This window comes from Cygnus olor, chromosome 20 (assembly GCF_009769625.2).
Source record: "Cygnus olor isolate bCygOlo1 chromosome 20, bCygOlo1.pri.v2, whole genome shotgun sequence".
Classification (NCBI taxonomy): domain Eukaryota; kingdom Metazoa; phylum Chordata; class Aves; order Anseriformes; family Anatidae; genus Cygnus; species Cygnus olor.
Window position 1 is genome coordinate 5,292,001 of NC_049188.1, and position 25,765 is coordinate 5,317,765.

At 44.8% G+C, this 25,765-nt stretch overlaps 1 protein-coding gene across 6 annotated transcripts in view; it reads right to left on the reverse strand.

Moving 5' to 3' along the window:
• Positions 1 to 25,765, reverse strand: part of AP2B1 (adaptor related protein complex 2 subunit beta 1) — an 82,850-nt gene that overhangs the window by 37,817 nt on the left and 19,268 nt on the right. For all 6 annotated transcript variants that reach the window (XM_040533181.1, XM_040533178.1, XM_040533180.1 and 3 more), the window contains 8 exons: positions 15,611 to 15,801; positions 13,269 to 13,490; positions 12,226 to 12,346; positions 9,928 to 10,023; positions 5,289 to 5,404; positions 3,993 to 4,158; positions 3,377 to 3,475; positions 139 to 398 (listed from right to left, as the gene is read on the reverse strand). In XM_040533181.1, the coding sequence (XP_040389115.1) occupies positions 139 to 398; positions 3,377 to 3,475; positions 3,993 to 4,158; positions 5,289 to 5,404; positions 9,928 to 10,023; positions 12,226 to 12,346; positions 13,269 to 13,490; positions 15,611 to 15,801 (1,271 nt within the window). The remainder of the gene's footprint in view (positions 1 to 138; positions 399 to 3,376; positions 3,476 to 3,992; positions 4,159 to 5,288; positions 5,405 to 9,927; positions 10,024 to 12,225; positions 12,347 to 13,268; positions 13,491 to 15,610; positions 15,802 to 25,765) is intronic.

Sequence of the window (25,765 nt, forward strand, 5' to 3'; positions counted from 1 at the left end):
TCCTTGAATGATCCACAAGCCTCTACACAATCAGTAAAAAAGCAAGGAGTATTTTAGAAGACCCATGTGTCTTTAGGACTGTTTACTAGCAAGAAACAACCAAACCTGCTCATTATCACCAGCGTTGCCTCAGCTTACCTCCCGTGGTGAATTGGCAAGTGCTTGCGGTGGATACCGTGGCTCCCCTCCACAAAAGCGTTGGGTGGCTTGTGGTACACCGAAGCCAGAGATCCAATATGGCAGATCAGCTCGTCCAGCAGAGTTGGTTCAATCAGATCGGTCTCTTCAGAAATCAGGGGCTTTTCTGACAGGACCACTTCTTTGGCAGTCACCGGGTCCGTGGAAAGAAGGCGCCAGTAGATGTAGCCACGGTCCCGCAGGTCTGGGTTGTCAGAGTCCTACGACAAAACAATGCATCAGTCACAGTTCTAAAGGGGACTAACTCCTCTGATCACTTAATTTTTCTAGCAGTGGTTCTGGTGGATTGAAAAAAACAAAACATGAAACAACCATCCAGTAATGACAGTCATCAATTTCAGAATGAAGTTATAAACTGTTGTGATGAACATCGCAAAGTTAAAAACAGATCCCAAAGCATTAATGCCTGGCTTCCTAACCAAAGAGTTGACCCATCTGGTCAGGGAGCAAAAAGTCCCTGGATTTACACATCTCCCAGCTGCCCTGTCCCACAGAATATCATCTGCTTTCCTGACACTTAAAAGAAATCAGGAGAACTCCAAGGGGTTGTGGACAGGAGAAAAGAGGGTGAATCAAAATGACCATCGCACACTAAGAATAAACATGTTATATTCTGTATTGCAACAGAAAGATTCAGAATTCCTAGAAATATATGCCTTACGCAAGGGCATTCACTGGACAAAGAGACCCTGCGGAGCTACAGGATGGATCTTAATAAGCAGTATTCTTCACAACAAAAGAGGCCTTATTTATCTTGCATCTTAGTTATCTAATGAAGTATGGGGAGATACTAATGGTACATGGTAAAGACACCTCATCAGTTCTCCAGCTGTCAATAATATCCTTATTTTACTGCAGACAGTCCTGCCGCAGCATGAATTAATTTCTCTCCTTTTCAAACAGCTCTGCCCAGGACAACAAAGTAAGTGGTGATAGCTTGCAGCTAGTGTTCTAGGGATAGAAAGGTGCTGGGGTTTTATGCTGTAGTGTAACATGTTCGAACTGTTCATTGAAAAAAGAGCTGGGATTTTTAATCCCCACATCAGGAGAATAACAGGGTAGATGCTACTGAGGTTTTTTTCCTGAAAAATTCTGGCAATATATCCTACACCTCATTAGACTTCCTCCTTGGCATTTCTTCTGCTCTTCTGTGATCTCATTCACATTGCTGCTGACCTGCTGTAACCTGCCTCTCTGCCCTCTGTCTCAAGACATTCTCAGGCACACAGCAAAACCTCTACTTGTAATGAGGCTGGGCACGCTAAACTCGTTTCGCTCACAAAGACCTAGATACATCGTCTGGGTCAACTGACAGATTTCTCTGCAGTGCTGTTTTTCAGTTTGATGGCGGAGTTGTGAACTCTTTACACCCGTTGCCCTTAGCAATTCCTACCAGGATGTCCTCATCCTGCCTTCAGCAGGCAGTTCAAGATCAGACAGGGCCTTTGCAAGGGCAGACATGAAAGACCACGCGCTCCTACCTACTTTCAGGCACATCCAGATTCAAGACTGACTGTTTCTTCCTACAGCCAAATAAACAGACTTGAAACTTTAGTAAATCTACTGGAAAAAGAGGCTCAGATCTTTCCTTTCCACATTTCTCCTAATTCTCCAGTCTCCAGGGCCTGCATGCACACCTGCAGAGCATACCAATGAACCCACGCTAGCTTAGTTACCCACCCATGCCAGACAGACAACAACAATGAAGATGTAGAGGCTCTGTGCCATCCGTTAGGTTACAGGCTTGCTAGGGACCTTGATCACTACTCCACATCTGTGTCCCTCCCATCCCCAGCTGCTTCAGTGCTATTTTTACCAGTGTTGGCTGGATTACACTGGCTCCTGCTACAATCACACCTGCAGTTTGCTGCGCAGACATACCCTAAGAGGCACTCAAAGTGCAACAATACCTAAGCTGGGGAAAGAAACACACGTGTAATTACTCCCCCACTCAAGTGAAGAACAGTACCTCTACCTAGAAATCAGACCTTGAAGCATAAGGCTTTTTAGTGTTTTTCAGCCAGTTATCCTACATTGACTTATTATTCATATAAAATACAAAAAGCCAGACTGAATCAACATTTGTGACAAACAGAGAAAAAACAGACGCCTATTATATTCCTAGGGTGCCATTAAGTGTTTTATGACTCAGCAGAGTGGGTTTTAACACTTAGTACCTTTCCTCTGTTGGCTTATACAAATGATATACCCAGCCACTGGCCCAACCCTCTCTAAAGAGGAGCCAAGAGCCTGCCTAATAGCAGATTTTGAACACTCGGAAGCAAGAAGAGCAGGCTAGGTTTCTTGTCCCTGCCCAATGCACCACCTCCAGCTGGATGAATAGAAGTACCAAGAAGTCCATAGCCATGACTTCTTCCAGCAAAGAGGGCCAAAAAGGCTAGCTGATGACTGCTTCTGAGCAGAAAACCTGGAGTCAATCGCTGCCCATTCAGTGCAGTCAGGAGTATTTTCCTCAGTTGGTACAGTAGGTCTGGAGAGGAAATGCTCTTTTTAGGCTACATCACGGCACAGGGAGTGCAGTAGGTTCAGCTGAGTCTCACTCCTACCACCACCACATCTCTGCTTCCGTCCTCCAGAACTACACTGCTCCTTTCTTTCAGCTCAAGCCCAGCCCTACCTGCAGTGATCTGAGCTCACAACTCAGCTCCTCATGCATAATGAATCTGGAATCTTAACCCACTGTTACAGCCTCCAATAAAGCTGCCACATTGGTTGACAGCATCCAAGTACAAAGGAAAAAACTAAACCTTATTTCTTTTGTTTTTATAACACCGTTTAAGCTTTGCTGTTCACAGAACGAAGTCTTTGCTTGGCCCTATCCCTCTGTCAGAGCAGCAGATGTTTTAACTGCAAGCCACCTTTCAAGGAGAAGGCATTTTGGTTTCTTCAAAACCCTACCCTGCGCCTAACATTTAATTTGGTGGGGGAATGTGGAAGGATTTAGGATGAAGCAAGAGCTAAGAAGTAGAGAGCAGATGCCAGATGGCATGGTAACAGGCACAGAGCAGCTCTCAATGGAGTCAACCCCCTCCTCTTTGGGAGAGAGGAAAATATGCATGAACCCTATCTACCAGCAAGGCTGATCAGTCCAGCAGATGGGACACAGCACACTGCCTGCCAGCACAGGGTCGGGAGGACTCTGGTTCACTTGGCTTACCTGCGTGGCCAGGCTGAGGACCTGCTGAACCAGCTCCTGGGTCTCAGAAGGCTTTTTTAAGAACAGCTTCACTATAGCAGTCAGCAGGGTGAGCTGTACCTAAGAGAAAGGTACACAGGAGAGAGATTAGAGTCAGTCTTGCTTTAGCAATGTGTCCTGGGTCTCAACATCCTGTAGTAGTATAAAATTCACATCCCATGGTTTCTAACAGCATTACACTATTCTTTGCCAGGGAAACCCAGTATAATGAAAATCAGACTCTTGCCCATTGTAAAATACTTTTGCAAACAAGTCCCTGATCAGTACACTGAGATTTATGTAATATTTTGATGTATCTCATCACCATTCTTCTGTATGTCCCTAGTAGGGCTATTCCCCAAGAAGTATCTAACACGCATAAAGCTTTACTGTTCTGTCTTATTCATCCACCAAAAAAAAATAATGTTTAGGAGATAAGACCACAGAACAAATCTACAGAGTCCCAAGACTTTTATTTTAGTTAAATATTGAAGTTTTCATTGGGAGGTATTTCTGACCACTACGGTAATATTTACAGTTGGTCCCACAGACACACTGCATGAAACACTACAGACAAGATGTATAACACAATTTTTACCTGAGTACTTTCATCATGAAAGCCCTCCAGAAAACTCTCCAACAGCTCATCTGCATTGTCAATCCTTTCTGCGTATTCACCCACTATCCAGATCATGGCAGCTCTGGCATCTGGCTCATCCAGGGAATCTAGGTTCTCACACAGGGTGGCAATGATGCTTTCGTACCTAATTTATCAGAATACAGGTGGGTTACTAGGGTGAATGCGACTTGTGTTACTCCATCTCTGCCCACATTATTCTGCAGAGAATCCTGCACTGAATTACGATGTCTAGTATTCCTATGCAACATGAAATAAACAGCATTTTCACTCAACTGACAATATTCCTAGGCTTTTTCTTTCCCCAGGCTGAGTGCTAAGATCTCACAGGGTTCTCAAGAGCTTCACAGTTTCTGTAATCAGCAAGACCACCCAGATGCGGAATTCAAGACAAAGCTGCCTCCCTTTCATTTTCGCTAAAGGGTTGTTTTATCCAAACAGGTTAAACCATGAATCTGTGCCCGACCCTGCAGCCTCAGTAGCATCTTCAGACTTCAGCTCTAAAACTGGATATTACACTTCCCCAAAGGCTTTGCTGTAAAACAGACAATACCCCACACTAGTTATTCAGCTTCCCCGATCCCCATGTGTGGGTATCCCTGTCATAAGCACGCAATCTATCTTCTAACTGACAGCAGAAATTGCCAGAGAGACCTGCAGATGTCCCATATTACTTATTAGGTGATCATGAAGTCTCCGCTGAAAGATACTACTGCACTATTCTGTAGCTGAAGAGACAGTGTTTTATTGCACAAACTGCTTAAAATAAGACGAATACTGCCCAAGCCAGAGAGAACACTTGATGGAGAAAGCCAGCAGCATTTTGTTCAGCACAATCTGCCTGGAATTTCAGACCATGAAAGCCATGAATTTCCAGGAGATTGTATATAATCCTTCTAAAATAGACGAGGGAAAACAGAAGCCTAATGCTGCAAACTTGGTCAAATTTTCCTTCTGGCATCCTCTGCGAGATCTTTACTTGCTTTTGATGAAGTCTTATACTTAGCATGCATACAGAGTTGAGCGAAGGAAAAGCTTTCCACTTGAATTAATTCTGTCAGGCTGGTATCTTGTCTGGAGCTGACATCTGAATCCTGCCACACTAGCAGCTAGGACCAGAACGGACACTGCTTTTCAGAAAGAAAACCACCTTGGCTTCAGTGGCCCGGTAAGCTATTCTGACTGGGGTTTGCATTGCTGTACTGTGATGATAAAACAGACAAAAGCTTCCAAAAGTGTTGCAGTTCTTTCACCTACTTGTTGGGGTACTTGCGGAAGATGTCCCTGATTACCACGATGGCCTCCTGGACCACGTAGTTGACCTTGGTCTGGATGAGGTCCAGCAGTGTGCTCACACAGCGCTCTGCAGATTGCTGGGGGGAAGAACACAAACGCCACAATTAAAACAAGTTGAAGAACTACTTCTGCCACAGCACAAGCTGAGGAACCTGGTATGTATGAAAATATGAAGAAGGGCCAAGAGGGGAAAAATAAAAGCACTACAGCTACCAACTCGATACGTGTCCAGAAAACCCTGCAGGGTGACAAGTGTTTGTTAACCAGGGAATTTAGGATAGTAGACATTGGAGAGACCAACTGACTCCAACTCCTGCAAAAAATAAAATAAAAATGGTCAAAGCAACTGTGCCAGTAGATGGTTGGATGATCATGCAAGAGACATTAAGAAAATTGCCTGCATTACTACTTATACCACCCTCGTGCTGGCTAGCAGGTGAAACATGTCACTGTATGAGCTCTCTTGGACTTGGCCAGGCCATGGCAATCAGGGCTGGGAGACTTGGGGGTGAGGTCACTAGCAATGTGTGAAAATACAGTCATGAACAGAAATCCAGCTGTTGCCAATGCAGCTTTCACACTAAGTTCCTAATTCCCAGCCACAGACCCTGTAGGATAACAAGGACTGGTCGCTGGCATGCTCCGGGAAAAACAACTGGAATTAGAGGCAAACAATTCAGGGAGGTCTGTTCCCAAATAGCAGTGAGGCAGGACAACACGGAAGCAACAAACTCCAGCACTAGAGAGTCAGAAGTAAGGATAGTGATTTGGCTATTAGCAGAGCACATATGAAGCCTCATTACACAGCTGGTGATTAATGTGAGAAGCAGACTGCTCATGACACTGCCTAGGCAGTCACCATCAGCACATTCATAAAGCATTCAGGATCAAGACAGATGTCGTAGGGCACAAACAATAGCATCGTAGGTGGATTTCTCAATTCAAGTGAGCTAATAGTCCCCTCCGCTTTTACAGCTCTCGAAGGCTGGGCAGGAGGCAGAGGAATGAAATGGCATTTGAGTAAGTTGCAGGAAGCAGTTTTTTGAGAATGGGCAAAAATCTCAAGGACAAACCTGATGACTTGTACAGCTAAATTTAGGACAAGCAAAGACTAAAAACCTCACTGTGATATTTTCCTGCCCTCGTGACTGTTGCAGTGGTATCTTACACACACAGCCTTACAAGCCTGCAAGCACAAACAGTGCTAATGCCAGCACGGGGATCAGCCAAGGAGGCGCTTTATAAACCAGCATTTGCACTATCTTTGCAAACTGGTACCATGAGACTCTCCCCTGAAATCCACACCAAATACAAATACTTAAATTCCTCTAGTTTTGATATAATACGTCTCCCTCCTTAGCATGACTTCGTACGCACTATGCCACTACAGAGGCAGTGAAAAGATAGTCCAACAACATCCTGCTCTTATCTCTTCTCTTGATCAGGAGGAATTTGAGCCTGTGAACTGGATGACTCTTCAGTTTCCTGGAGACTGACCAAGGGCCCTGGCTCAACACAGACCAATGTCACTCGCAGCAAGAAACTCACTCGAAGTCCTTACAGGCTAGATGCTCCAGAGCTTGTAATTTCATCTCTTGCAATTTATCAACTGACCTTAAGATTTACCTGGGGTAAATCTGTCCTAAGCCAAATCCTCTTTACAGCATCTACAGCATCATTTGCTGTTTATAGCTCAAGCAAATGCAGCCCTCTCAGAGCTTACAAGCAGAAAAGTTTCAAGAGATGAAGATTTCAAGGAAAAGCAAATTAAGGCTTATTTTTCTTTTCTTTAGATGCTTTGATGCATGATTTTTCCAGGAAGAGTACAACATCCACTTTGAAATACACAGTATTGATTTCGAGCCCAAGAGTCCCTAGGAAAGCAAGCCATCACGTGGGCACATGCTCAGTAGAGCAGTCCTCAAGTCCCTGCAACAAAACACATCTCAGCTCACCCCATCCTTTGTAAACACATTGCTGTTTGAAGGTGGATGTCCTCGGGGGCCGCAGTGCTCTGCAAACTGATGAAAGAGTGCCCCCAAAAGAACAGCTCTCGAGGTGGCATGAGAAAGGACAACCATCCAGCCAAACTTGCTTTGGTGTTCTGTAGCAACCGAACGAAAGTCTGCAGGATGACTGAATTACCACACTCAGTCATAAGCCTCAAAGATTTCTAAGAGCTTGTCTGCTAGCAGAATGTCCTGGAACCAAGACAAATCCCCCTCTAACACGGTGCCTGCTGTATCTCCTTTGCTCTAGAGTAATCACTGTTCTTACGACATCCATGTCATTTCCTTTTCCTCGGAGGGGAACAGGAGCAGGGCTTTGTTTCCTTACAATCTAAGAGGCAGATGGCTTCTTCATCTACTGCTGCCCGTGGAACAAACCAACAGACAACCCACAGATACCTTCACCCTATGCTAAACCACACAGTTTGCTGCAGACGCACCCAAGCTAACTTTGACCCTAGCTAGTCTATCCTTGCAAAACAATCCGACGTCCCCCAAACCCATATGACAACTTAAACCCGGACAAAATCCACTAACTTTGCTATTCAGCATGCGTATTGCTTACATTTCCACAATGAGCACCACTGCTACTCTTAGCACGGTGCACTGCTGCACAACAAAGGTACTGCCACACTTGCTCTACGGCTCAAGTCACAGCAGACAAATTTATTTTACTGTCTTACTCTTCTAGGAGAGATGATTAGACAAAAGGTAGGATCCTTGAAGGCAGAGCTGAGGTTCCCTGTGAACACTCATTCATCAACAGCTCCTGCCGGCTGCGTCCTATGTCAAAAAGCAGATTTCTAAGCCTTAGGAACCTGGACACTGATGGCTGTGAAAATGCTCTTCCATTAGTCATAACTCACAGAACAAACAGCCTCTAGTAAACACAGATGCGCTGGGGACAGGGATTAACCTAGAGATGAGGACACTGCAATGAGTTGTTCTATATTTGCCCTCTTAAATTTGGCTCTTGTCAGAGGAGTAACGAGACCTCATCTTTAGCAGCAGTGTCTTCAAAGGAGCGCTGCTGAAAAAAATCCAAGGTTAACTCTACTTATTGAGAGATTCTCAATAAGTCACTGCAAATTTGCTGGGGCATTATTATCAGCCCTGTGTGCACTGAATGCAACTCTGGCATGGCATCCAGGATAGGAGTGAAGAGTGTAGAAGATGAGGGTGAGAAAGGGTGAAAACTTCTAAACCATCTTGATGCTGCAAGAACACACCACCTGTCATGTGAAACAAGGACAGACACAGGGCCAAGTCCTACTGAGAAGTCCCTGCTGGACAGTAAAGCAAGCTTGTGCTCCGCAGCACAAAGACCCCAACAAAAAGGTCTGCCACCAGCTTCTTTTAACTTCTCAGTAGCCTTCTTTCATGCTCAAGAGCATTTCCTACCGTCACTGCTGTGGCTTCTCCCAGACAGCCTCCTGCCTGCAGGCAACATGGAGGGAGCACTCTGCATTTTGAAACGCAGACTTGACACAGAGGCAGTGATCACCTGCTCTGTTGGCCCCCCTTAAAAGGAAGCCCACTGCAGCGATAAGCCTTTACAAGCCAAAGGAGGAAAGAGGAAGCTGCACAGGAAGAGGCTGTCAATTCTCTCAAGAGGACAAAGTTGGTGCCCTCTCTGTGCAGACTTGCAGTGGTTTAGCTGAAACAAGGGAAACCTGTGCACTGACACTGTACTCAGCCAGGCATGATTAGGTTATTTAAATCTGCTGCCAGTCAGTGCTCATGGGAATACACTTTAGCAAAAGCTAAATAAGCTCAGCTGAAATTAGACCACTTATGTGACATTTTACACTCGTTTATCAGTTTACTGAAAAGTATCAACACCACAGCATAAGTCACCTCTCTCGCTTTGCAGCCTTTCTGAGCTCCTGTCAGGCACACTGGATTTATTTGCAGGGAGTTTAACAAATTAAAAGCTGTTCTATTACGAGCATTTGGTGGATGTTCAACTGGCAGAGGACATTTCAAACTGTTGTTTTGGATAACTACAAGGGTTCTTGGGAACATATTTGCATAAGCAGCTAGGCTGAAGAGAGCACGCCCCAAATGAAGCCACAGGCTACATGGACCTTCAAAACTAGATAAGCAGATGGAGTGAGTCCATGTTTGTGCAAGTTGTTCTTAAGTGACCCCAGGCTCCCTAACTCTTAGCTGAACTCTCTCTGTTCAGCTGAAGGGAGGAGGGGGGATACAAAACATGTAGTACTGAGTTCCTCTGCACAATCTCTTTTCCTTCCCCCTTCAAAAGGTCAGACCACAGCTGTTAAAGGAGGACCTCGTGAATAAGTGGTCGTTGTTCCACTGCTGCCAACACAGTAAAATATTCCACCAAGAATGATTTTGCTGTCTTGCCCTGCCTGCAAGCTGAGGTCTGAGAGAAGCACACCACCCTCTTGCAACGTACTCAGCCAGAGCTCACAGCTAAGCTGTTCAGCTGGGGCATGATGTATCCAGGTCACTGTCACCAGCACAGGAGCAAAGAAACTTTGCATAATATGGGAATGAGATGGAAAAGCCTAATATTGTTTTTGGAGTCTGAGAAGCATGGAAAACCTCAAGTTTCAGGTACTTGCCTCAACCTTGATGGCACAGCGACCGATTGCTCGGACAGCCTTGCGAACAAAGTCAACATCCACCTCAGTAGCATATTCCTTCAGCTCTGCCAGGACCTGCAAAGCAAGCACACCAACGTGAGGCCAGGGTCACACTGGGAGAACGCCCACCCGACAAACGATGCCACTTGAACAACAGAACACAAGCAGGATGAATTCTTCCACAGCTAGCCACACACATTCAAAGCAAACACAGTCAAAGCTTGTAATCGATTTCTACCTCTGAAACCAACACTGCTGGGGGGGGGGGAAAATGGCTTGGAGTAGGCAGCCAGACTTGGTTCAGGCTGGCTGAAGCCAAAACATGGCACCATCAAGATCCCCTGACCAAAAGTTGGAGACAAGATCAGCCCTGCCAAGCTTTAATATTACAAACTCCTCCTTATGGTGATGCTATAGTGAAGTAGGGTTCACCATATCCATGCACATAAATTTTATGTACAGTTTATTGTACTTATTGTTCTACAGCCACTGTATGCAAAGCTCTAAGCAACAATTTCTGATCTCTCCTTTTCTGCGCTAAGGTGAATCCCTGGATCTCTGCTGGATCAGGAAAGAGGAGAAGGAGACCCAAAGACATCCTGAAACAGCTCTACAGATTAAAAACGATGTAAAGATTTTTCCCATATTAAGATTTCTTCTACCGGGAGGGGGGTGCTAATGGAAACTGAACAAGGGCTTAAACCAAGACCTACTGGGATCTTACAAACCACTAAATAAAAAGCCACTTTATCTTAAATAAAATCACTTAAAAAAATGATTACAAAAAAGACCCTATGCAATTTATACCCTTCTCAGAATCTCATGTTTCAGTTTCTCACACATGACATCAGGGATTTCACATTGATGTCACCAATAGATTGCAAGGGAGAACTGAACAGCACAAAGCAAGACAGTTGTTTGAAAAATCTATAGTGAATGCCAATTCCTCAGAACAATGACAAGATAAAGAGGCCTTGAAGGGCCAGACTGCAGACAAATAAATCTACAAGAAGTAGACGGGACATCTGTGTTTTGAAGTTTTATTATTGCCTTGGATGATCTACACTGCACAGTACTTAGTACCCAGGTTTGGTAGTTTATGCCTTCCAAATGCTGCTCGAGCCTGAGCACCTCAGACGCAAGTACTGTACTGCCTTGGTCTAGAGCAGGCATGCAGATTAAGCGTCTTGACAAGCTGCACGGGGAGGAAGAGAGTGGAAGCCTGCTCTCAGTGGGTCTCATTTCAGTGCATACTTCTGACAAACCTTAGGTTGTTTTTAGGAATGCCTCTTTAGAACCAGGAAAGGATTTATTTATTAGTCTGCAGATCCCAGTTCCAGACTGTGCCCCCCAGACACGACTGCCTTTCATCCAAACAACTTGCATTATCTAAACATTATGCATTAAAATTGGTATGGAGCCTACCAAGAATACATAGAAAATTCTGAATACATTCTCATGGAAACTGATTTTTAAAATGTTTTCCATGTACCCATCACAAAAGGGGCATGAATTACCTTGCTCTGTTCCAAAACAAACAAGACAAACAAACAAAAAAATCCCAAAGAACAGACAAGAGAGCTGAAGAGAGCTGCTTAAAAACATCATATTAAATGAAGTTGCTTTTTGACAATTATGATAGGACAGTAAGAGCATTAGCCAGATGCATTACTCATTCTGCATTAACATAAGGCCTTGTGACCAGGGTGGCATTTGAGAATGCTTCCTTTCTTTTCAGAATTTGAATTAAACTACATTAAAACCAAAAGAATCTATACTGTAAAGTGGTCTCAACTTAGTTTAGCTCTAGCTTTGGAAAGTTTCCCCCCTGGAAGCAAGTTAAGTTAAAATAAAGGTTATTGTAGCTCTGAAGAATGCCTGTACAATGGTGTAATAATTTAACTAATACACTTGAAATTCACACTTCAGTAATGTTTGACCTTTTTGAATGCCTCCATTACAGGCACACCTCTCTCACTTGAAACAAGCCTCTCATTCTAACCTCAGCTCTAGCAGTGACTCATTTGACAGGAGACATCAGCTCTCCTGGAAATGTAATCTCTGAGATGATCTGCCTAATTGTCACGACTCCTGGTACCTCCAGTTACATTATGGAGGCAACTCCATAATTTAGGCAATCCTTTCCATTAAGCAGCTGCAAAGAGCACAGGGACAGTGATGTCTAACAGCCAGGACACTGGCAATAGCTGCACACATCCTCTTCCAAGGACCTTCCCCAGAACACACGCAGGATCCATTAGAACTTGTTTAGCTGACCTGGGCAATGTTCGCTTGAGAAGCCAGGCGGATCATGATGTCCAGTTTCTCCAGCTTGACATAGATGGGGTCGTTGTACTTCACGAAGAACACCTTGATTTCCTGCTTCAAGATTTCAGGCCTGAAGGAAACAATGTTGTTTCACCCAAGACTGGTACAAACAGTGGGCTCTATCCTAATTAAAGGTACCTTCAGTTTAGAAATCTACCCAAACTTTCACTGAAAAGCAGAATGGTGCTATTTTGTGTCTGAGACACACACCAAGAGAACAACAATATGAAGGAAGTTAGTAGGCTGGAGAAAACGATTGTTTAAATACAAAATACAGTATCTAAGTCTATCTAACTATATATATGACTCCACCTCCATTTGAATTGCTGAGCCAAGCACTTCTGACAGTCATTGAACATCACTGTTTTCAATGAAAGTGTAACACCCTTATCTCAATGCAGAACCCGCTGACTGACAAACTCATTTTCTGCTTTCACTTAGAAGATACCGGTCCCATTGCACAGTAACTCTTCTGTAAATGCAATCACGTAAAAAAATAAGAAAAAAAAACAGGTAAAAAGTTAAAGGTAAAAAGATGTCATCCCACTTTTCCAGTAGGGACCAACAGTACCCAGGCATGTGAGTGGAAGTAAACTGGTTAAAAAACCAACCCACTGTACATCATTATATCACCAGTCTGGTTCTATGCTCAAGAGCAAATAGCATAAAGGATGTTGAGTTTCTACAGGTCACTACAACCTCTGCAGTTACACCCTCCTCCCTCTATGCAATCTGATTTACAGTGTTGTAGGAGGACACTTCTCGCTGCGCTTAAAAAGGCAGCGAAGAGAGAGGCAGGTAAAAAAGCACTGTATGACACTGGTATCACGAGTGCGCTGTAAAGACAACTTATGTAAGCTACCAGAGTCACAAGACTGCTTAATCCATCCCTTGAAGGGGCTGAACCTGGATTAAATGCAGTTCTGTGTACATGGAAATACCTGAAGGTCTGAGATAACACGCCCAGGAATAACACTCCTTCAAGGTTTTACCTTTTTTGCACAATCAAGTTGATGTTCCTCAGGGCAACATACTGAACTTCAGGCTCTCCAGACAGCAGAGTAACCAGCGGAGGGGCAAGTTTCTTAAGCAGCATGTTGTAATAGTCGGAGTCCTTGGGCAGAAGTTCCAGGAACTTCATCAAAACTTTCACTGCTGACAGTACCACTGCCGAGTTGGCGTGAGACAGCCGAGGGGTCACCCGTTCACAAATACTGGAAATAGAGGAGTAAGAAAGGGTTCGCATTTATTTCCGAAATGTCAAATATTTCAGATCTTATCTGAACTTAGGAGATCACACATGGCTGAAGACAGCTTCCTCAGACCCTTCTTTGACTCGGTTTTGTTTACCGAGAACAGGCAGTCTTGCTTTCCTGAACACAGCAGGAAGCAAACAAGAACGACTTTTCACAGCTCCAGGTTCCTCTCCTGCCACAGCTAGCTCAGAAACTCTTCCAGTTCTCAGCACTACAGTCCCAATGCGCGTTCAGTTATTAGCTTTCTCTTCCTTCGCCTCATGGTATTCTTTCCTATTTCTGTGATCTTGTCTGTCACTTACAAACACAACTTTAACAGAACCGCTACCAGAAAAAACACTTCAGCCCCCATAGAATCACTCAGAGGTGATACACGCTTCTGGCTTCCTTGGGGGGAGGTTGCTGTCATTTCAGCCATTTGTTTCTGAAAAAAAAAAAAGATTTCCATTGCTCTGAAGATATAGGCAAAGAGTGACCTAAATATCCTCCCAAGTCTCAGCTTCACTACTTGCCTAAGCGGATCCTATAGTCAACAGCATCCTAAACAACCCAAGCCAAGCAGAAAGGAAGTTTGGGTTCATATGGTCTTTCTTACAGCATCTGTCAAGTTTCTTCCCACCCCCTCCTGCATATTGCTAACCCAGAACAATCTTCTTCCCATCTGTGCCTCCCTAAAGTTTCTTTCTCAGAAAGATTTGCTTTCAGCTGCTCTGGAAAGGAAGCAGCAGGGCTAAGGGAAGAGCACAAGAGGCTGGAAATCAGAGCCAGAGGCCATCCCCAGCTGCCACTGCTCGAGGTCTGGCAAGCCAAAGTTGCTTCCGTGCCTCAGTTTCTACATGCGCAGAGGCAGTGGCACCGGCTTGTGCTGTAAGTGAGAACACTATAAAAAAGCAGGTGCTGCTGTTCTCCTATCTGGAATAAGAGAGGCTCTAGGAGTCAAACTCCACAGAAAGGAGGAGAAGTCGTTACTGCCCATCCAGTTTTATACTCCACTGTAGCAGAATTAAGGATGAGGAACTGGGACATGTTCACAGCTGTTCAGACTAGTGGTCCCTTTCTGACAAAGCTAGGATAATACTAGCCTGGCACCCCGGAGATCTCTACAGGTTTCTAGCACTCATTAATATCTGCTTTCTGGCACAGCCTCTTAGAGCACAAGGGGGAGGGAGGTGGAAAAATCAGCAAGGCTACTGGCAGGCCTTTTTTTAAAAGTGGATTATCTGTTGTGCCTCAAAAAAGCAGAGTTAGCAAAGAAACCCAGAGAATCACAGGAGGCCCAACCAAATTTTTCATGTGGTCTTGTGCCCCTTTCTTCCCTTCCACCCCACATTTTATATGAAATCAAGTCTGAGAATTCCCCTATTCCAAGTAACTTTCCTTGCTTGTTCCTTGTTTTCTTGGGTACAAAATCTGATTTTTTGTGATTCCGGGGACAGATCAGGAGTAGGCATGAAGTGTGTGATTAACACTGGGTAAACCTAAGATCTCTGTATTTAGCTTTTACTCATTAGAAATAAAAGTAGAAGCACAAGGGAGAATTTGGAGTGATAAGTTGTTTTTTTTTAAATTTACCTTTAGTTTTATCACAGACTAGCTTTTAGTTGGAAAAAAAATAGCCTCAGACCTGCAGTACTATGGAAGCCCACAAATCTAAGGGCTTTTTGCCTCTCAAATCAGCAAAAAACATATTTGAAAGATCTGCTTTAGCATAGGAAACTCTGCAAACAATGCTTCCAGATGGGTTATTAACATTGTCATAGTGTTGGTCTTGGGCTGGTGCTTTCTTAGTAGGGTCAATTTCAATGCCTTTTAAAGAGAGGGAAAAAAAAGCAGCTAACAAAGAGAAATTGGTTCTGCAAAGGGAAGAGGCAGGTTTCTACCATCAGCCCAAATTCCCCAAACTTGCCTCCCTCTTAAACTTCTTGTACTTCAAGTCTTATTTGTGCTGCTACAGACCTGAACACAGAGACCCTGTTAACACAAGCCCTTTTCAGAGAGGTGACACTGCCAGAAGTCTGCAAGTGCTCTTCTACCAAACAACTCCAGGTGGCCCGCACAAAGAGCAGGATCACACATACCTCTGAGCTTCGCGATCATCCTTGGGGTTGTAGTTAGACAGGCAGTCCAGGATGAAGATCTGGCCCCACTCTGTGCACTCATTTAAAGCTGTCAGCAGCTTGTTAATGTTCTGAGGGTTCAGATCCAGCAGGTTGCTGTTGGGATGCGATTCGCTGATTTCCGACAAAGCAGCCACGGCGTTCGCTACCACCTGGGAGGAGAGGAGACAAGGAGATGCATTCCCTGCTAGCATGTCTTCAGCGGCTTGATGGGGATTAGCTTGAGCTTAGCAGAGGTTTCACATGGAAAACACGGAGATCCTGGTGCCTGCTCGCAGCAGCCACCATGTCAGTCACTAGAGCCTTCAGGGACCCAGTACAACCTCTAAAAACTTGGAGAGCCCACAGCTCGACTGTAACCTTACTCTTTGCCAAGTCTGAAGTCTCTTGGGGAAGAAGTGAAAGAATAGCAGCACAGCAGGAGGGGGCTGCTGACAAACACAGGAAACATGGACAATCAGCACAGGTGTAAAGAGCATTTTGCTAGAGAAGTTACAACCTGAAAGTGGTTTTGTCTATGACAGAGAAAAGATAAAGCTGTCTCTGGACAGAATGGAGACCTGGGACCACGACTTCACAGGAGACATCGCAGCAGAAGGAGCTAGAGATGGCATTAGAGTGCCCACAGGGATGGAGCAGAACATCTCACCTTCCTACAGGCTCCAGGCTTCCACCTTAGAAGCTTCATCTCCCCCCACTTCCACCAGATGCTCAACTGACATAGCCAAAGTCGCAAAACCTTTTATTACCGTATTCATTCAGGGAGGGATGCCTCTTGCCTGATTTCCCCTTGGCAGCCCTGTGACACACAGCTTAACGCAATCCAAGAAACGAGAACCATCTCCCCTATAAGAGATGGCAGGTGCCAGGTGGACTTTAGCTCTGTAGCAATTCTGCCAGGTCACTCCATTTGAAAGCAAACCCACAATTTCCCTGAGATGGCCAGCTCCCATTATATTTGTAATAAGGCATATTTCAATTCCAAATAGTCTCCATAGTACCCAACAGGCTGCTAGGCACTTTATGGAGTCCTGTTAAAGCCGGCACTCCAGCACAACTCAGCACTGAAAACATTCTTGCTGCATTTAAGACAATATAAAGTCTTCCCTATTCTCCGTATGGATTAAAGGAATGTGCTTCCTTGAGGTCAAGGGTCCAGTCTGACAAGAATGAGAAGCAATACATGCTTCTGATTCCTATTTCCATACTCAAGCTCCAAAGTTATTTTAACAGATGTCACACGAAGAAGACCTTTAAAATAAATTCTGCAACCCTTCTATACACAAAAATAGATTTTTCTATTTGTTCCTTTCAAGAACAAACATTTCATTTGTTTAACTAGAACAGGGATTTAAACCTGAGTTTGACACACAGAACTGATATACCCAATGAAGAGGCATTGTCAGGATATTCTACAGCGTATATCATGTCATCCCCAACTCAAAAGGCAAACCTGCTCAGATGAAGTCTTGTAAGATTTTCCATGGAATTAAGGCAAAGAGATGTTATTAAAAATCTCGTGTTTCTTGGATGACTGAAGAGGTTTTTGATGCAGCACACAACACAAGAACAGCACGACCAGAGAAGTCTGCATTGTTCCCATCGCTGCTTGTCGTTAAGCGAATCTATTCCAAAGTCATCGCGCAAGCACAGCAATGTTGGTTGTTTTGCATTTCACACCTAGAGGTCACAGATAGGATTCTGATCCAAGATTTTATGAATTTCATTAGCTGAATGAGCCTTCTGTCACCAAAATCATTAGCAATCAGAACTGCTGTCTTCCTGTGCTGTTTTAATGAGTTACTTATTAAGATATGCTGCTGTTACTTATTAAGATATTCCCATTATTTAATTTGCCTAACTCCTGAATGGTTAATGTGACGCAGCATAAAACTGAAGAGACAGCTTTAATTTCATTAAACCTCAGAAATTTGCAAGTGAAAACAAACCATAAAAGCAACTTAAAAATTCAAAACCATTATGAAAAAGCATTTATAAAACGAAATGAGGACTTAGGGAAAAAAAAAAAAAAAGGAAGGGACAGAATGAAAGCACTGCAGAAAGCTACCTGCCAGCTGCACTAAGGCAGAGGGCTGTGCTTCAGCAAATGAACTCAAGCAGCCAAGCACCAACCTCATTGCAGTAATTAGGCCTTGTGGATATCCCAAGCCCTGGAGCAAGTACAAGTCAAAGCAGCTGCACTTGTCTCCTTCCTTGCAGGTTAAGCCAAGTCTGTCCCTTGGGGTTTGCCATGGGCACAGGCTGCACAGAAATGCTGCTGCTGTGGTCACCTGCCCCGCAGGGACCCCAACCCAGAGACCTGGCTGCGAACAATGTCCTGCTTTTAGAATTTTTGGGGCTCTTTTCAGGAACTAGCAGGGCAGCATGAATGCAAGTATCGAAATCCAGCTGAGGATGGGACACTAAACAGCAACTCACTGGATCAAGCACGTCAGATTTTCATTAAAAGCATCCATAAGAAGGAGCATCAGACAGCAAGATGCCCAAGAAGACCCCAGGCTGCACCTTAAAGCGTGCTAGAAAAAGGACTGGGAGGGACTGAAACATTTGGTGGCAGCTCAGTTCTGCCAGACTGGCTGGCAGACAGTCTCATAGACCACAACCACAGCTGTCCTCACCTTCTACCTTAGCAGGACAGTGCTGCTGTCAGTGTGGTGACAAGATAATGAACCTGAAGAGGAGAGGAAAGGGGATGGGGAATATCTTCACCCAACTTTAAGCAACGCTGATTAAAAAAAAAAAAAAAAACTTGCTGGCGATTCACACTGAACATATTGATATGTTATGGTATGCCAACAAAAATAATTAGCATCTTCAAGGCTTTTTACACAGCCACAGCACAGCTGAAACAAAAACAGATTTCAGGAAGCGGTCCAACATAAACACTGGTTCAAGTAGGCACGCTCACCTCTCCTCACTGGCACTGCCGCTGGCTTTGTGAATTACAAGAATTACATCACCTGGTGAACTAACTGGTATGCTCTGGCAATCACATATATGTTACTGGAAATATTGAGAAAGAAGTGTTGCTCTGAGTAGCAATATTACCAGCACCCCACCAACTTCAGTGGGACTTAGCCAAAGAAAGGTTCAGCCTTGAAGCTGTAGATTTAAGTCTTCAGCTCTGCTGATACTCCTTCCTGAGCACAGCAACACGAGATAATGAACTCCAGCTGCACCGAACAGCAAGTGCAAAGTAGAAAGTGATAAAACAAGCTACGTGACAGTTGAAAAATAGGTTTTCAAGGCTGACACCTTGAAAATAAGTAGCAAAGATGATGATACTGAGGGACAAATTATAAATAAAGCTGAAGCTCTACATTTGGTATAGAACAACAAAGTTAAGAGTCAGATCACTGAACTGGAGATGTTTCACAGCAAACGCCATACCTTGGCTGAGGAGAAAGAGCCAGCCCTAAGCTCCTCGCAGGGCATCCTCTGCTTCTCAAAACACGCAACGAGTTCAGTTTGATGAGAAACCAGCTGAGAGCTAGAGGACTTATTTCACAGATTGGAAGCAAACTAAAAGGACAACCTAACATCTAGTGTAGTGTTCTAGTTCTCAGAAGTCATGAAAAAACAGGCCACTAGTCGCAGAAGTGGGGCCCAAAACAATTAATGAACAGAAATCATAGTTTTTAAAAGCTAAAGCTTGTAAGTTAACTGTAATCTTTTATCCAAATGCATAACAAGTCTGAGAGAAAGATTAATGGAGTAAAAACACTGAAAAGCACTGTTTTAGAAAATAATAAAATGTAAAAAAAATGGACAAATAAGCTGTGTCTTATAAAAGCTGAAATAAGACCACGTATACAAGGATGTGCATGGCAAAACGCCTCACCTGACTCACAACTACAAATACAGTCTTTCAATAAGAACCAGACTAAAAAATAAGCAGAAAGTACAAATGCAGAACAGATTGAAGATTAAATAGTAATAACAATCACCATCAGAGCTCCCTGGCTTGCTGATTTATATCAATCCACCCCGGGTACATTTCAGCATTATTCAGATGCAGTCACAGCACCATCCCTTCGGAGCACAGCTGAGCCGAATGACAATCGACCTGCTTCTTGGCTCCAATTTCCCAACAAACTTAGACTCTCGGAGCAGTGTCACTGGGAGCAGGATAACTAAATCTCGCAGGCTCTTATTAAAAAATAAAGCCTGCACTTAAAACTGCATTACAGTTTCAGCGAGAACCCAACTTTTTAAACCCACGTACAGACAACTCCCCCCTCCGTGGCCCAAGAGACCGGATCCGACCTCGCGCAGCGCTGCAGAGGTAGGAGCATTCGTTTGCCAGCTATTCCTTCTGGCAGCTCAAACCTTTAGCTCAGAGCAAATGACATCAAACACATCGACAAGGAGGAAAGGGGGTGGGTGAAAACCTGAGTGTCTGCCTATCAACCCACACGGAAAAGCTTCGCAGGGGGCTTGGGGGGGCAGGAGGGAAGCTCGGCAGCTCTAGAACACCGATCAGCCCAAGCAATCAGATTATTTCACTAGCAGCCCAGGCTAATTGGAAATTAAACCAAGTGTGTAATGTAGTTAATGAAATACAACATTCTGCTGCCTAGCAGGAACCTTCAGCTCACTACTCTGTTAAAGTGAGGAGGAAAGGAAGAAAAGGAAGAAAAATCAAGGGGCTCCGAAAAGACGCCGAGGAAAGGCAGCCTTCCCCACCTCGCTGGAGGCTCCCGTCCTCGAGAAAGCCAGGCACCACCACGAGATGTTTTTGAGGACAGACAGAGGTGCTGACATTTTCCAGCAGCACGCTGAACATGCACGGTATGTCCATGCCATTAAGCACAGCTTCCCAGATGGGATATTCGGAGCATCTGCATGGAAGTGTATCTCACAGGGCCACTCGTGTTCCCAGCCGTGGATGATACAGCATGCCTGAAAGGTCCCTCACAAGTACCAATGTAGAGAAGCTCTCTCCTCTGAGCACAGGACCACTTCTTCTGTCCATATTCTAGAAGCCCCCCTTTGCTTGGAATCCCTAGAAATGATCTAAGAACAATTCAAATGGCCCAAGCAGGCAAGTCAGAGAGCTTATATGAACAACTCACAGTCAGTGCATGTAATGTGTGTAGAGCATCTGGGAGACCAGCACACCTCCAGTCTCTGCATAGTCTTGGGAAGGAACAGCTCACCTGTCCAGCTTTAATCGTGACACGGCTCTCAGGAAGTCATTCGTCTTCCACCGCTTTTGTTCCAGCTCGCTGTACTTCAGTGCCTAAAACTCTGGAAACGCATTGCTGGGTAAGTAATCAGCTCCTAACCAGGGAGCCAGAAATTGCCTGGGTGGGGTGGGGAAGACCTCCTGCTTGTGTTTCGCCAGTGGGATGAATTTTTCTGGAGGTGACGATGGCAGGGAAGGCGAAGTGATATGTTTCCCATGGCGTGCTTGCCCTAACTGGTTTCTGCACTTCCCTGCTCCTACAAAGCACTGCAGAAAAACACTACTTGGTAGCAGGCTAAAACACCGCTCCTGCTCTCTGGTCCTTGCAAGATCAGGATGTGTCAGCTGTAAGACAGGAAGCCACGCTCCCCCAGCTGTTGAACCTCTTATGGTGGGTGGGTGAGAAGGTGCCCAAGGATGTCTTCAATACAAAGGGTTTCTCCTTGGTGCAATCGAGCATCCTAGTGCAGGAAACAAGCTCTGCAGGAAGCCACTGAGGATCTGCAGACCCCTCAGCCTCTTCCAGAAAGCACTGGGGTCTGACCCCAGCCGCCCTAGGACCAAGCACCTATCACATACCAGAAATGTTTCTTTTGCAGTTTTTTTTTGTAAGTCCTTTTGCAATTTTCCTTGCAGAGGTTCTCACTGGCACCATCCAGTGGCAAACAGGGGTCTCTCTCAACCAAGCAGCCTCCTTAGAAGGGAGTATCAACAAAAATTTCAATTAGCCCTGAAAGGAGGGAGAATTGGGGGGGTAACAAAACATCATAGCTGCAGTGTTTTGTGACAAATGGTGCTTGTCAAGAGCTAGAAGTGTCCGTTCTGATTGAAAATGTAACATCTAGGCACATGTCGACAAAATTCCTGAGCACTCTAATTGATATCAGAAATCCTGGAATGATCTATTCAGCAAGACTTAGACTTTGGAAACTAGACATACTGGCAGCAGCAATTGGAAGGAGACAAGCTGTGATGGATGAGTTCGTCAATTAGGCTTTATACATGAGGGGTCTGTGAGGACAGACTCGGTGCAGTCATGGAAATTCGTGCATTATTATACAACGTGTTGCATCTCTGCCAGAGTGAGGGCATCCAAAAGGAAGAGAAAAGCACTGTTTTACACATTCTCCTCTGCAACCCGGCTGTATTACATTTCCAGCTTGCTACCTCCAGCTGCCTGGCTTCTCTGCAAAAACTGTTACTCTCCCTCCCAAGTAGCCTCAGGTAAATGGCAGAAGCACCCTATAAAAAGCCCCAGTGTGAAGCCACTCGATTTCATTAGCCCCTAAGCAGTGCTCTCACTGACTGTAATACACGCAACGCTGGGTCGACAATTGCACCTACTGATGCCTACCAACACCGTGAGGTCTCTCCCAGAAGGAAACATTAGCTCCACTAGCACCACAAACAGATTTAAAAACCACACCACAACCTACACACAGGAGCAGCACCAGGATACGGCCCTCACCGCAACACCCAGGCTGAAAAGAAGAGAAACGCTGCGACCAGTGAGGCAGCCAGGGTGTCCTGGAGGCAGCCCAGGCTGCTGACATGCTGCACAGCCCACAGCTCCCAGCAGGATTCAGCTCCACACTGCGGTGTGAATTCTCCAGTCCTTAGAACTCTCATGAGCAGGAATCTCAAACTCACCTGGGAGCAGCGGTTCGCTCTTTGTACTATATAAAACATCAGCTGAAGAGGGAAAAAAATAGAGCCGTGAGAAGTCCAAGTTTCCCCAAGAGACAAAAGCTCTCCTGTGCCTGTGGAAAAGGTGGTGTTCCACCCCTAGTTGGACAAGAAAAGTCCCACGTCCCAGACACTGCTTCCCACAGAATCCTGTTGGGACTCAGAGGACCACCAACAGCTTCTCAGCAAGGGGTTCATTTCTCAGCTTTATTACACAGACAAAGAGGAATAAAATTCCTGCAAAGTACACAGCAGAGGACAGGCCAGGAGGTAAAAGCAGCCTCCGTTCCTGAACAGGCTCATACCTCAGATCTGGTCCCAGAGCAACATGCAGCTTGCCAGTAGCAGGAGAAAGAAGAATATAAACAGCAGGAGAAGGAAGAAAATTCTTCCTCCATAAGGCCATGCAGGAAGCCCAAACGTACACCTGAAGTTCTGGTTGGCAGAGCAGGAACCTACAGGGCCTGCAGTCAGAGCAGGAGAGAAAGAAAACACTGTGATACAAATCAATGGGTTTTCAGTCTAGTCCAAAACTCGATGCTGCTGGAGGGGATTGTGAATAAATCAAGAGGAACCTCGTCTCCTCCAGTTGCCAGGGCTCGATAGATTCCCTTCTTGCTGCGTGTTATTAAATGCTAAAGGCAAAAAGAGAGGCACAACAAAAGAGCAACTATATTCCACACACTTGGTGCCTTTGCTGATCAGCTTGTTATGTGATCTCAGTTTACTTCGTATGGATTCACAGCAGTGTTTTGCCAATAAGCTGGGATGCACAGATGGTGAAAAACGTGACATGTTACTGGACAACGCGTAAGTGGTATGTCCACACAGCCCATGAAAACACAGGAGCAGAACAGCCACACCTGTGAAAGCTGCGATCCAGGGCATCACGGTGACAAGGCAGAATACGAGGAAGAAGAAACGCGACAAGGAATTAGAAATCCAATAGCACCCAGAGAACTGGAAGAAGGTGACACCAACCAAACTTAAGCCTCATGGAGAACACAGGTAGATTGACAAGAAAATCATTCCATGGGTTAAGAGTTACCCTCGGAGATCAAGGATTTAAAGTGTTTGGAGAGGGAAATGTTGTTCCATTCAAATATTAAAAGACTAGTAAGGCTTAAGATGGATTTCCTCTTAGGTTTTTCTGATAATATTTACATTCCTGTTCAAAAACAAGAAGTGCAGTGATAAAAGCCAGAAGGGAACTAGCTACAAAATAAAGTGTCCAACTATAAACAGCTTGGGTTCTGTTTTAAGCTGCTGCCATCTCGTGGCCCTGTTCTCCATCACCAGGGCTCAGAGCTTGCAGTGTTCTAATGACAGGCAATCAGTCACTAGGTCCAACGCACACGTGTCAGAATAAAACAACATGAGGATGAAGAAAAAGAATTTTGTCCTCTGAAATACTTCAGAGAGCCTCTGGCCATAAACAGCCACCTCACAGACCTACCTCTCTCACTTCACTATCAGCTAGTGCTAACGCTGGGCGTGAACGGCATTCTGCAGAAATCTGCCATCCTGTGAACGAGAACACAGAAACGCTGGGATGTCATCCTGAAACTCTCTTTTGTTAGAGCAACATGAGGATCAGGGGGAGGACAGGCTGTCCGGATTGAACTATACCAAAGTCGCCAGCAAGAAAAGCCCTTAGGACGGAGCAAATCCAAGAGCACGCAAGTCCAGGCCCTAGCTCTATATTTGTTCAGACCTGGTTCTGCTGAGCTTCACATGAGGAAATGCTGAGCAGTGAAGGAGAAGCGTTTGCCCTGAGACACGTCTGAGAAGAAGCGAAGCCTCACTCTACAGAGGGAAACTCTTCAGCAGGATCCCAAGTGACAAAGGGCAGCCCCAACCAATTTAGGCCCACCTGCAAAATGAGATTAAACACTCCAACCATAATCAGACTTCTGCAGTGTAACCACGCAGTAACTGAACCACGTCCTTGTACGTGTTACTGGCCCACTGCCCACAGAAAGAGAGACATCTCGGGTACTCAGCTGAAACGCAGGAAGCCACCAACCCATACGGTAGCTTGCCATATATATCCAAGGCATACAGACGCAATTAGAGTCTGAATTAATTCACTCAGGAGAAGCAGCAAAGCTACCACAGAGATGCTGCAGAAGCAGGTAGTGAACTACCACGTTCAGGTGCCAGCCCTTGAATCACAGCTAAAGCAAGCTCATCTGAAAGGATTCAGCCCTGCACCTCTTCAAGGAAGCACCTCAACAGCCCTGAATATCCCCAGTCCCTTTTTTGTGTGATTCTATGATAATAAACTACTAGTTCCAAAAATATGAAAAGAGTATTTCTGACAAGGTCACCTCCAACTTAGCATCACCAACCTCTGTGAGGAGGGTGATTTGAGCTGACGGAAACATTCACCCTGATCTCTGCACAATTACAAGCCACAGATGGAGTTGTTATTCTGCACAGCACCCAGCTTGAACAGCGAGTGCCTGCTCATGTGCTAGAGGCAGCCAACTACAGGAGAGGACTAAAACCCTTCTTGAGGACTATTTTTCAACAGGAGGTTTTTTTAGCTCCTGCCTAAAATCCTCATTTTTCAGAGAACAGAGCAAGTGTGGATTTCCTGTCTAAAAACATTCTGCTTCATTAAACGTCTAACGTGCCTATTTCCACCAGACATCAAAGAAGAGGAGCATTTATAATAATAAAAACATGAATGAGTTTAGATAACAAGTTCCAATAAATGAGATGCACCATTTACAGACGAATATGCCATACGGATGGATGTATCTGTACCATTCTTTTCATTAATCTTTCTTTTGATATCTGATACTGACACATTTTTTACTTAATCGGAGCTTCCAGGCAGGGCTGCATTCCGCCTGATTTCCACATGGAATAATACTTTGATAAATACCAGCTTGCACATAAACATAATTTAATTGGTAAGCGAACCCCCACTTGAGTTTCACATGGAGAAAGCAGGAATGATCTGGATAGCTTGACTAAGAAGATGAACTTAATTAGACATGGATAACTCCTGCACTTGGGGAGCAACTGTGCTACAGGCACAAAGGGGACCAAAGCAACAAACTAGAAGGAACATCTGTATTTACTAAAAATTGTAACCAGATTAAATACTGCCTTAAGTCAGCACCTATAACGGCCCCAAAACTGATAAAAATCTCTCCCCATGCACGCTTAAAAAGCAAGAACATAACGCCCTGTCTGCCTGGGAAGCCAGT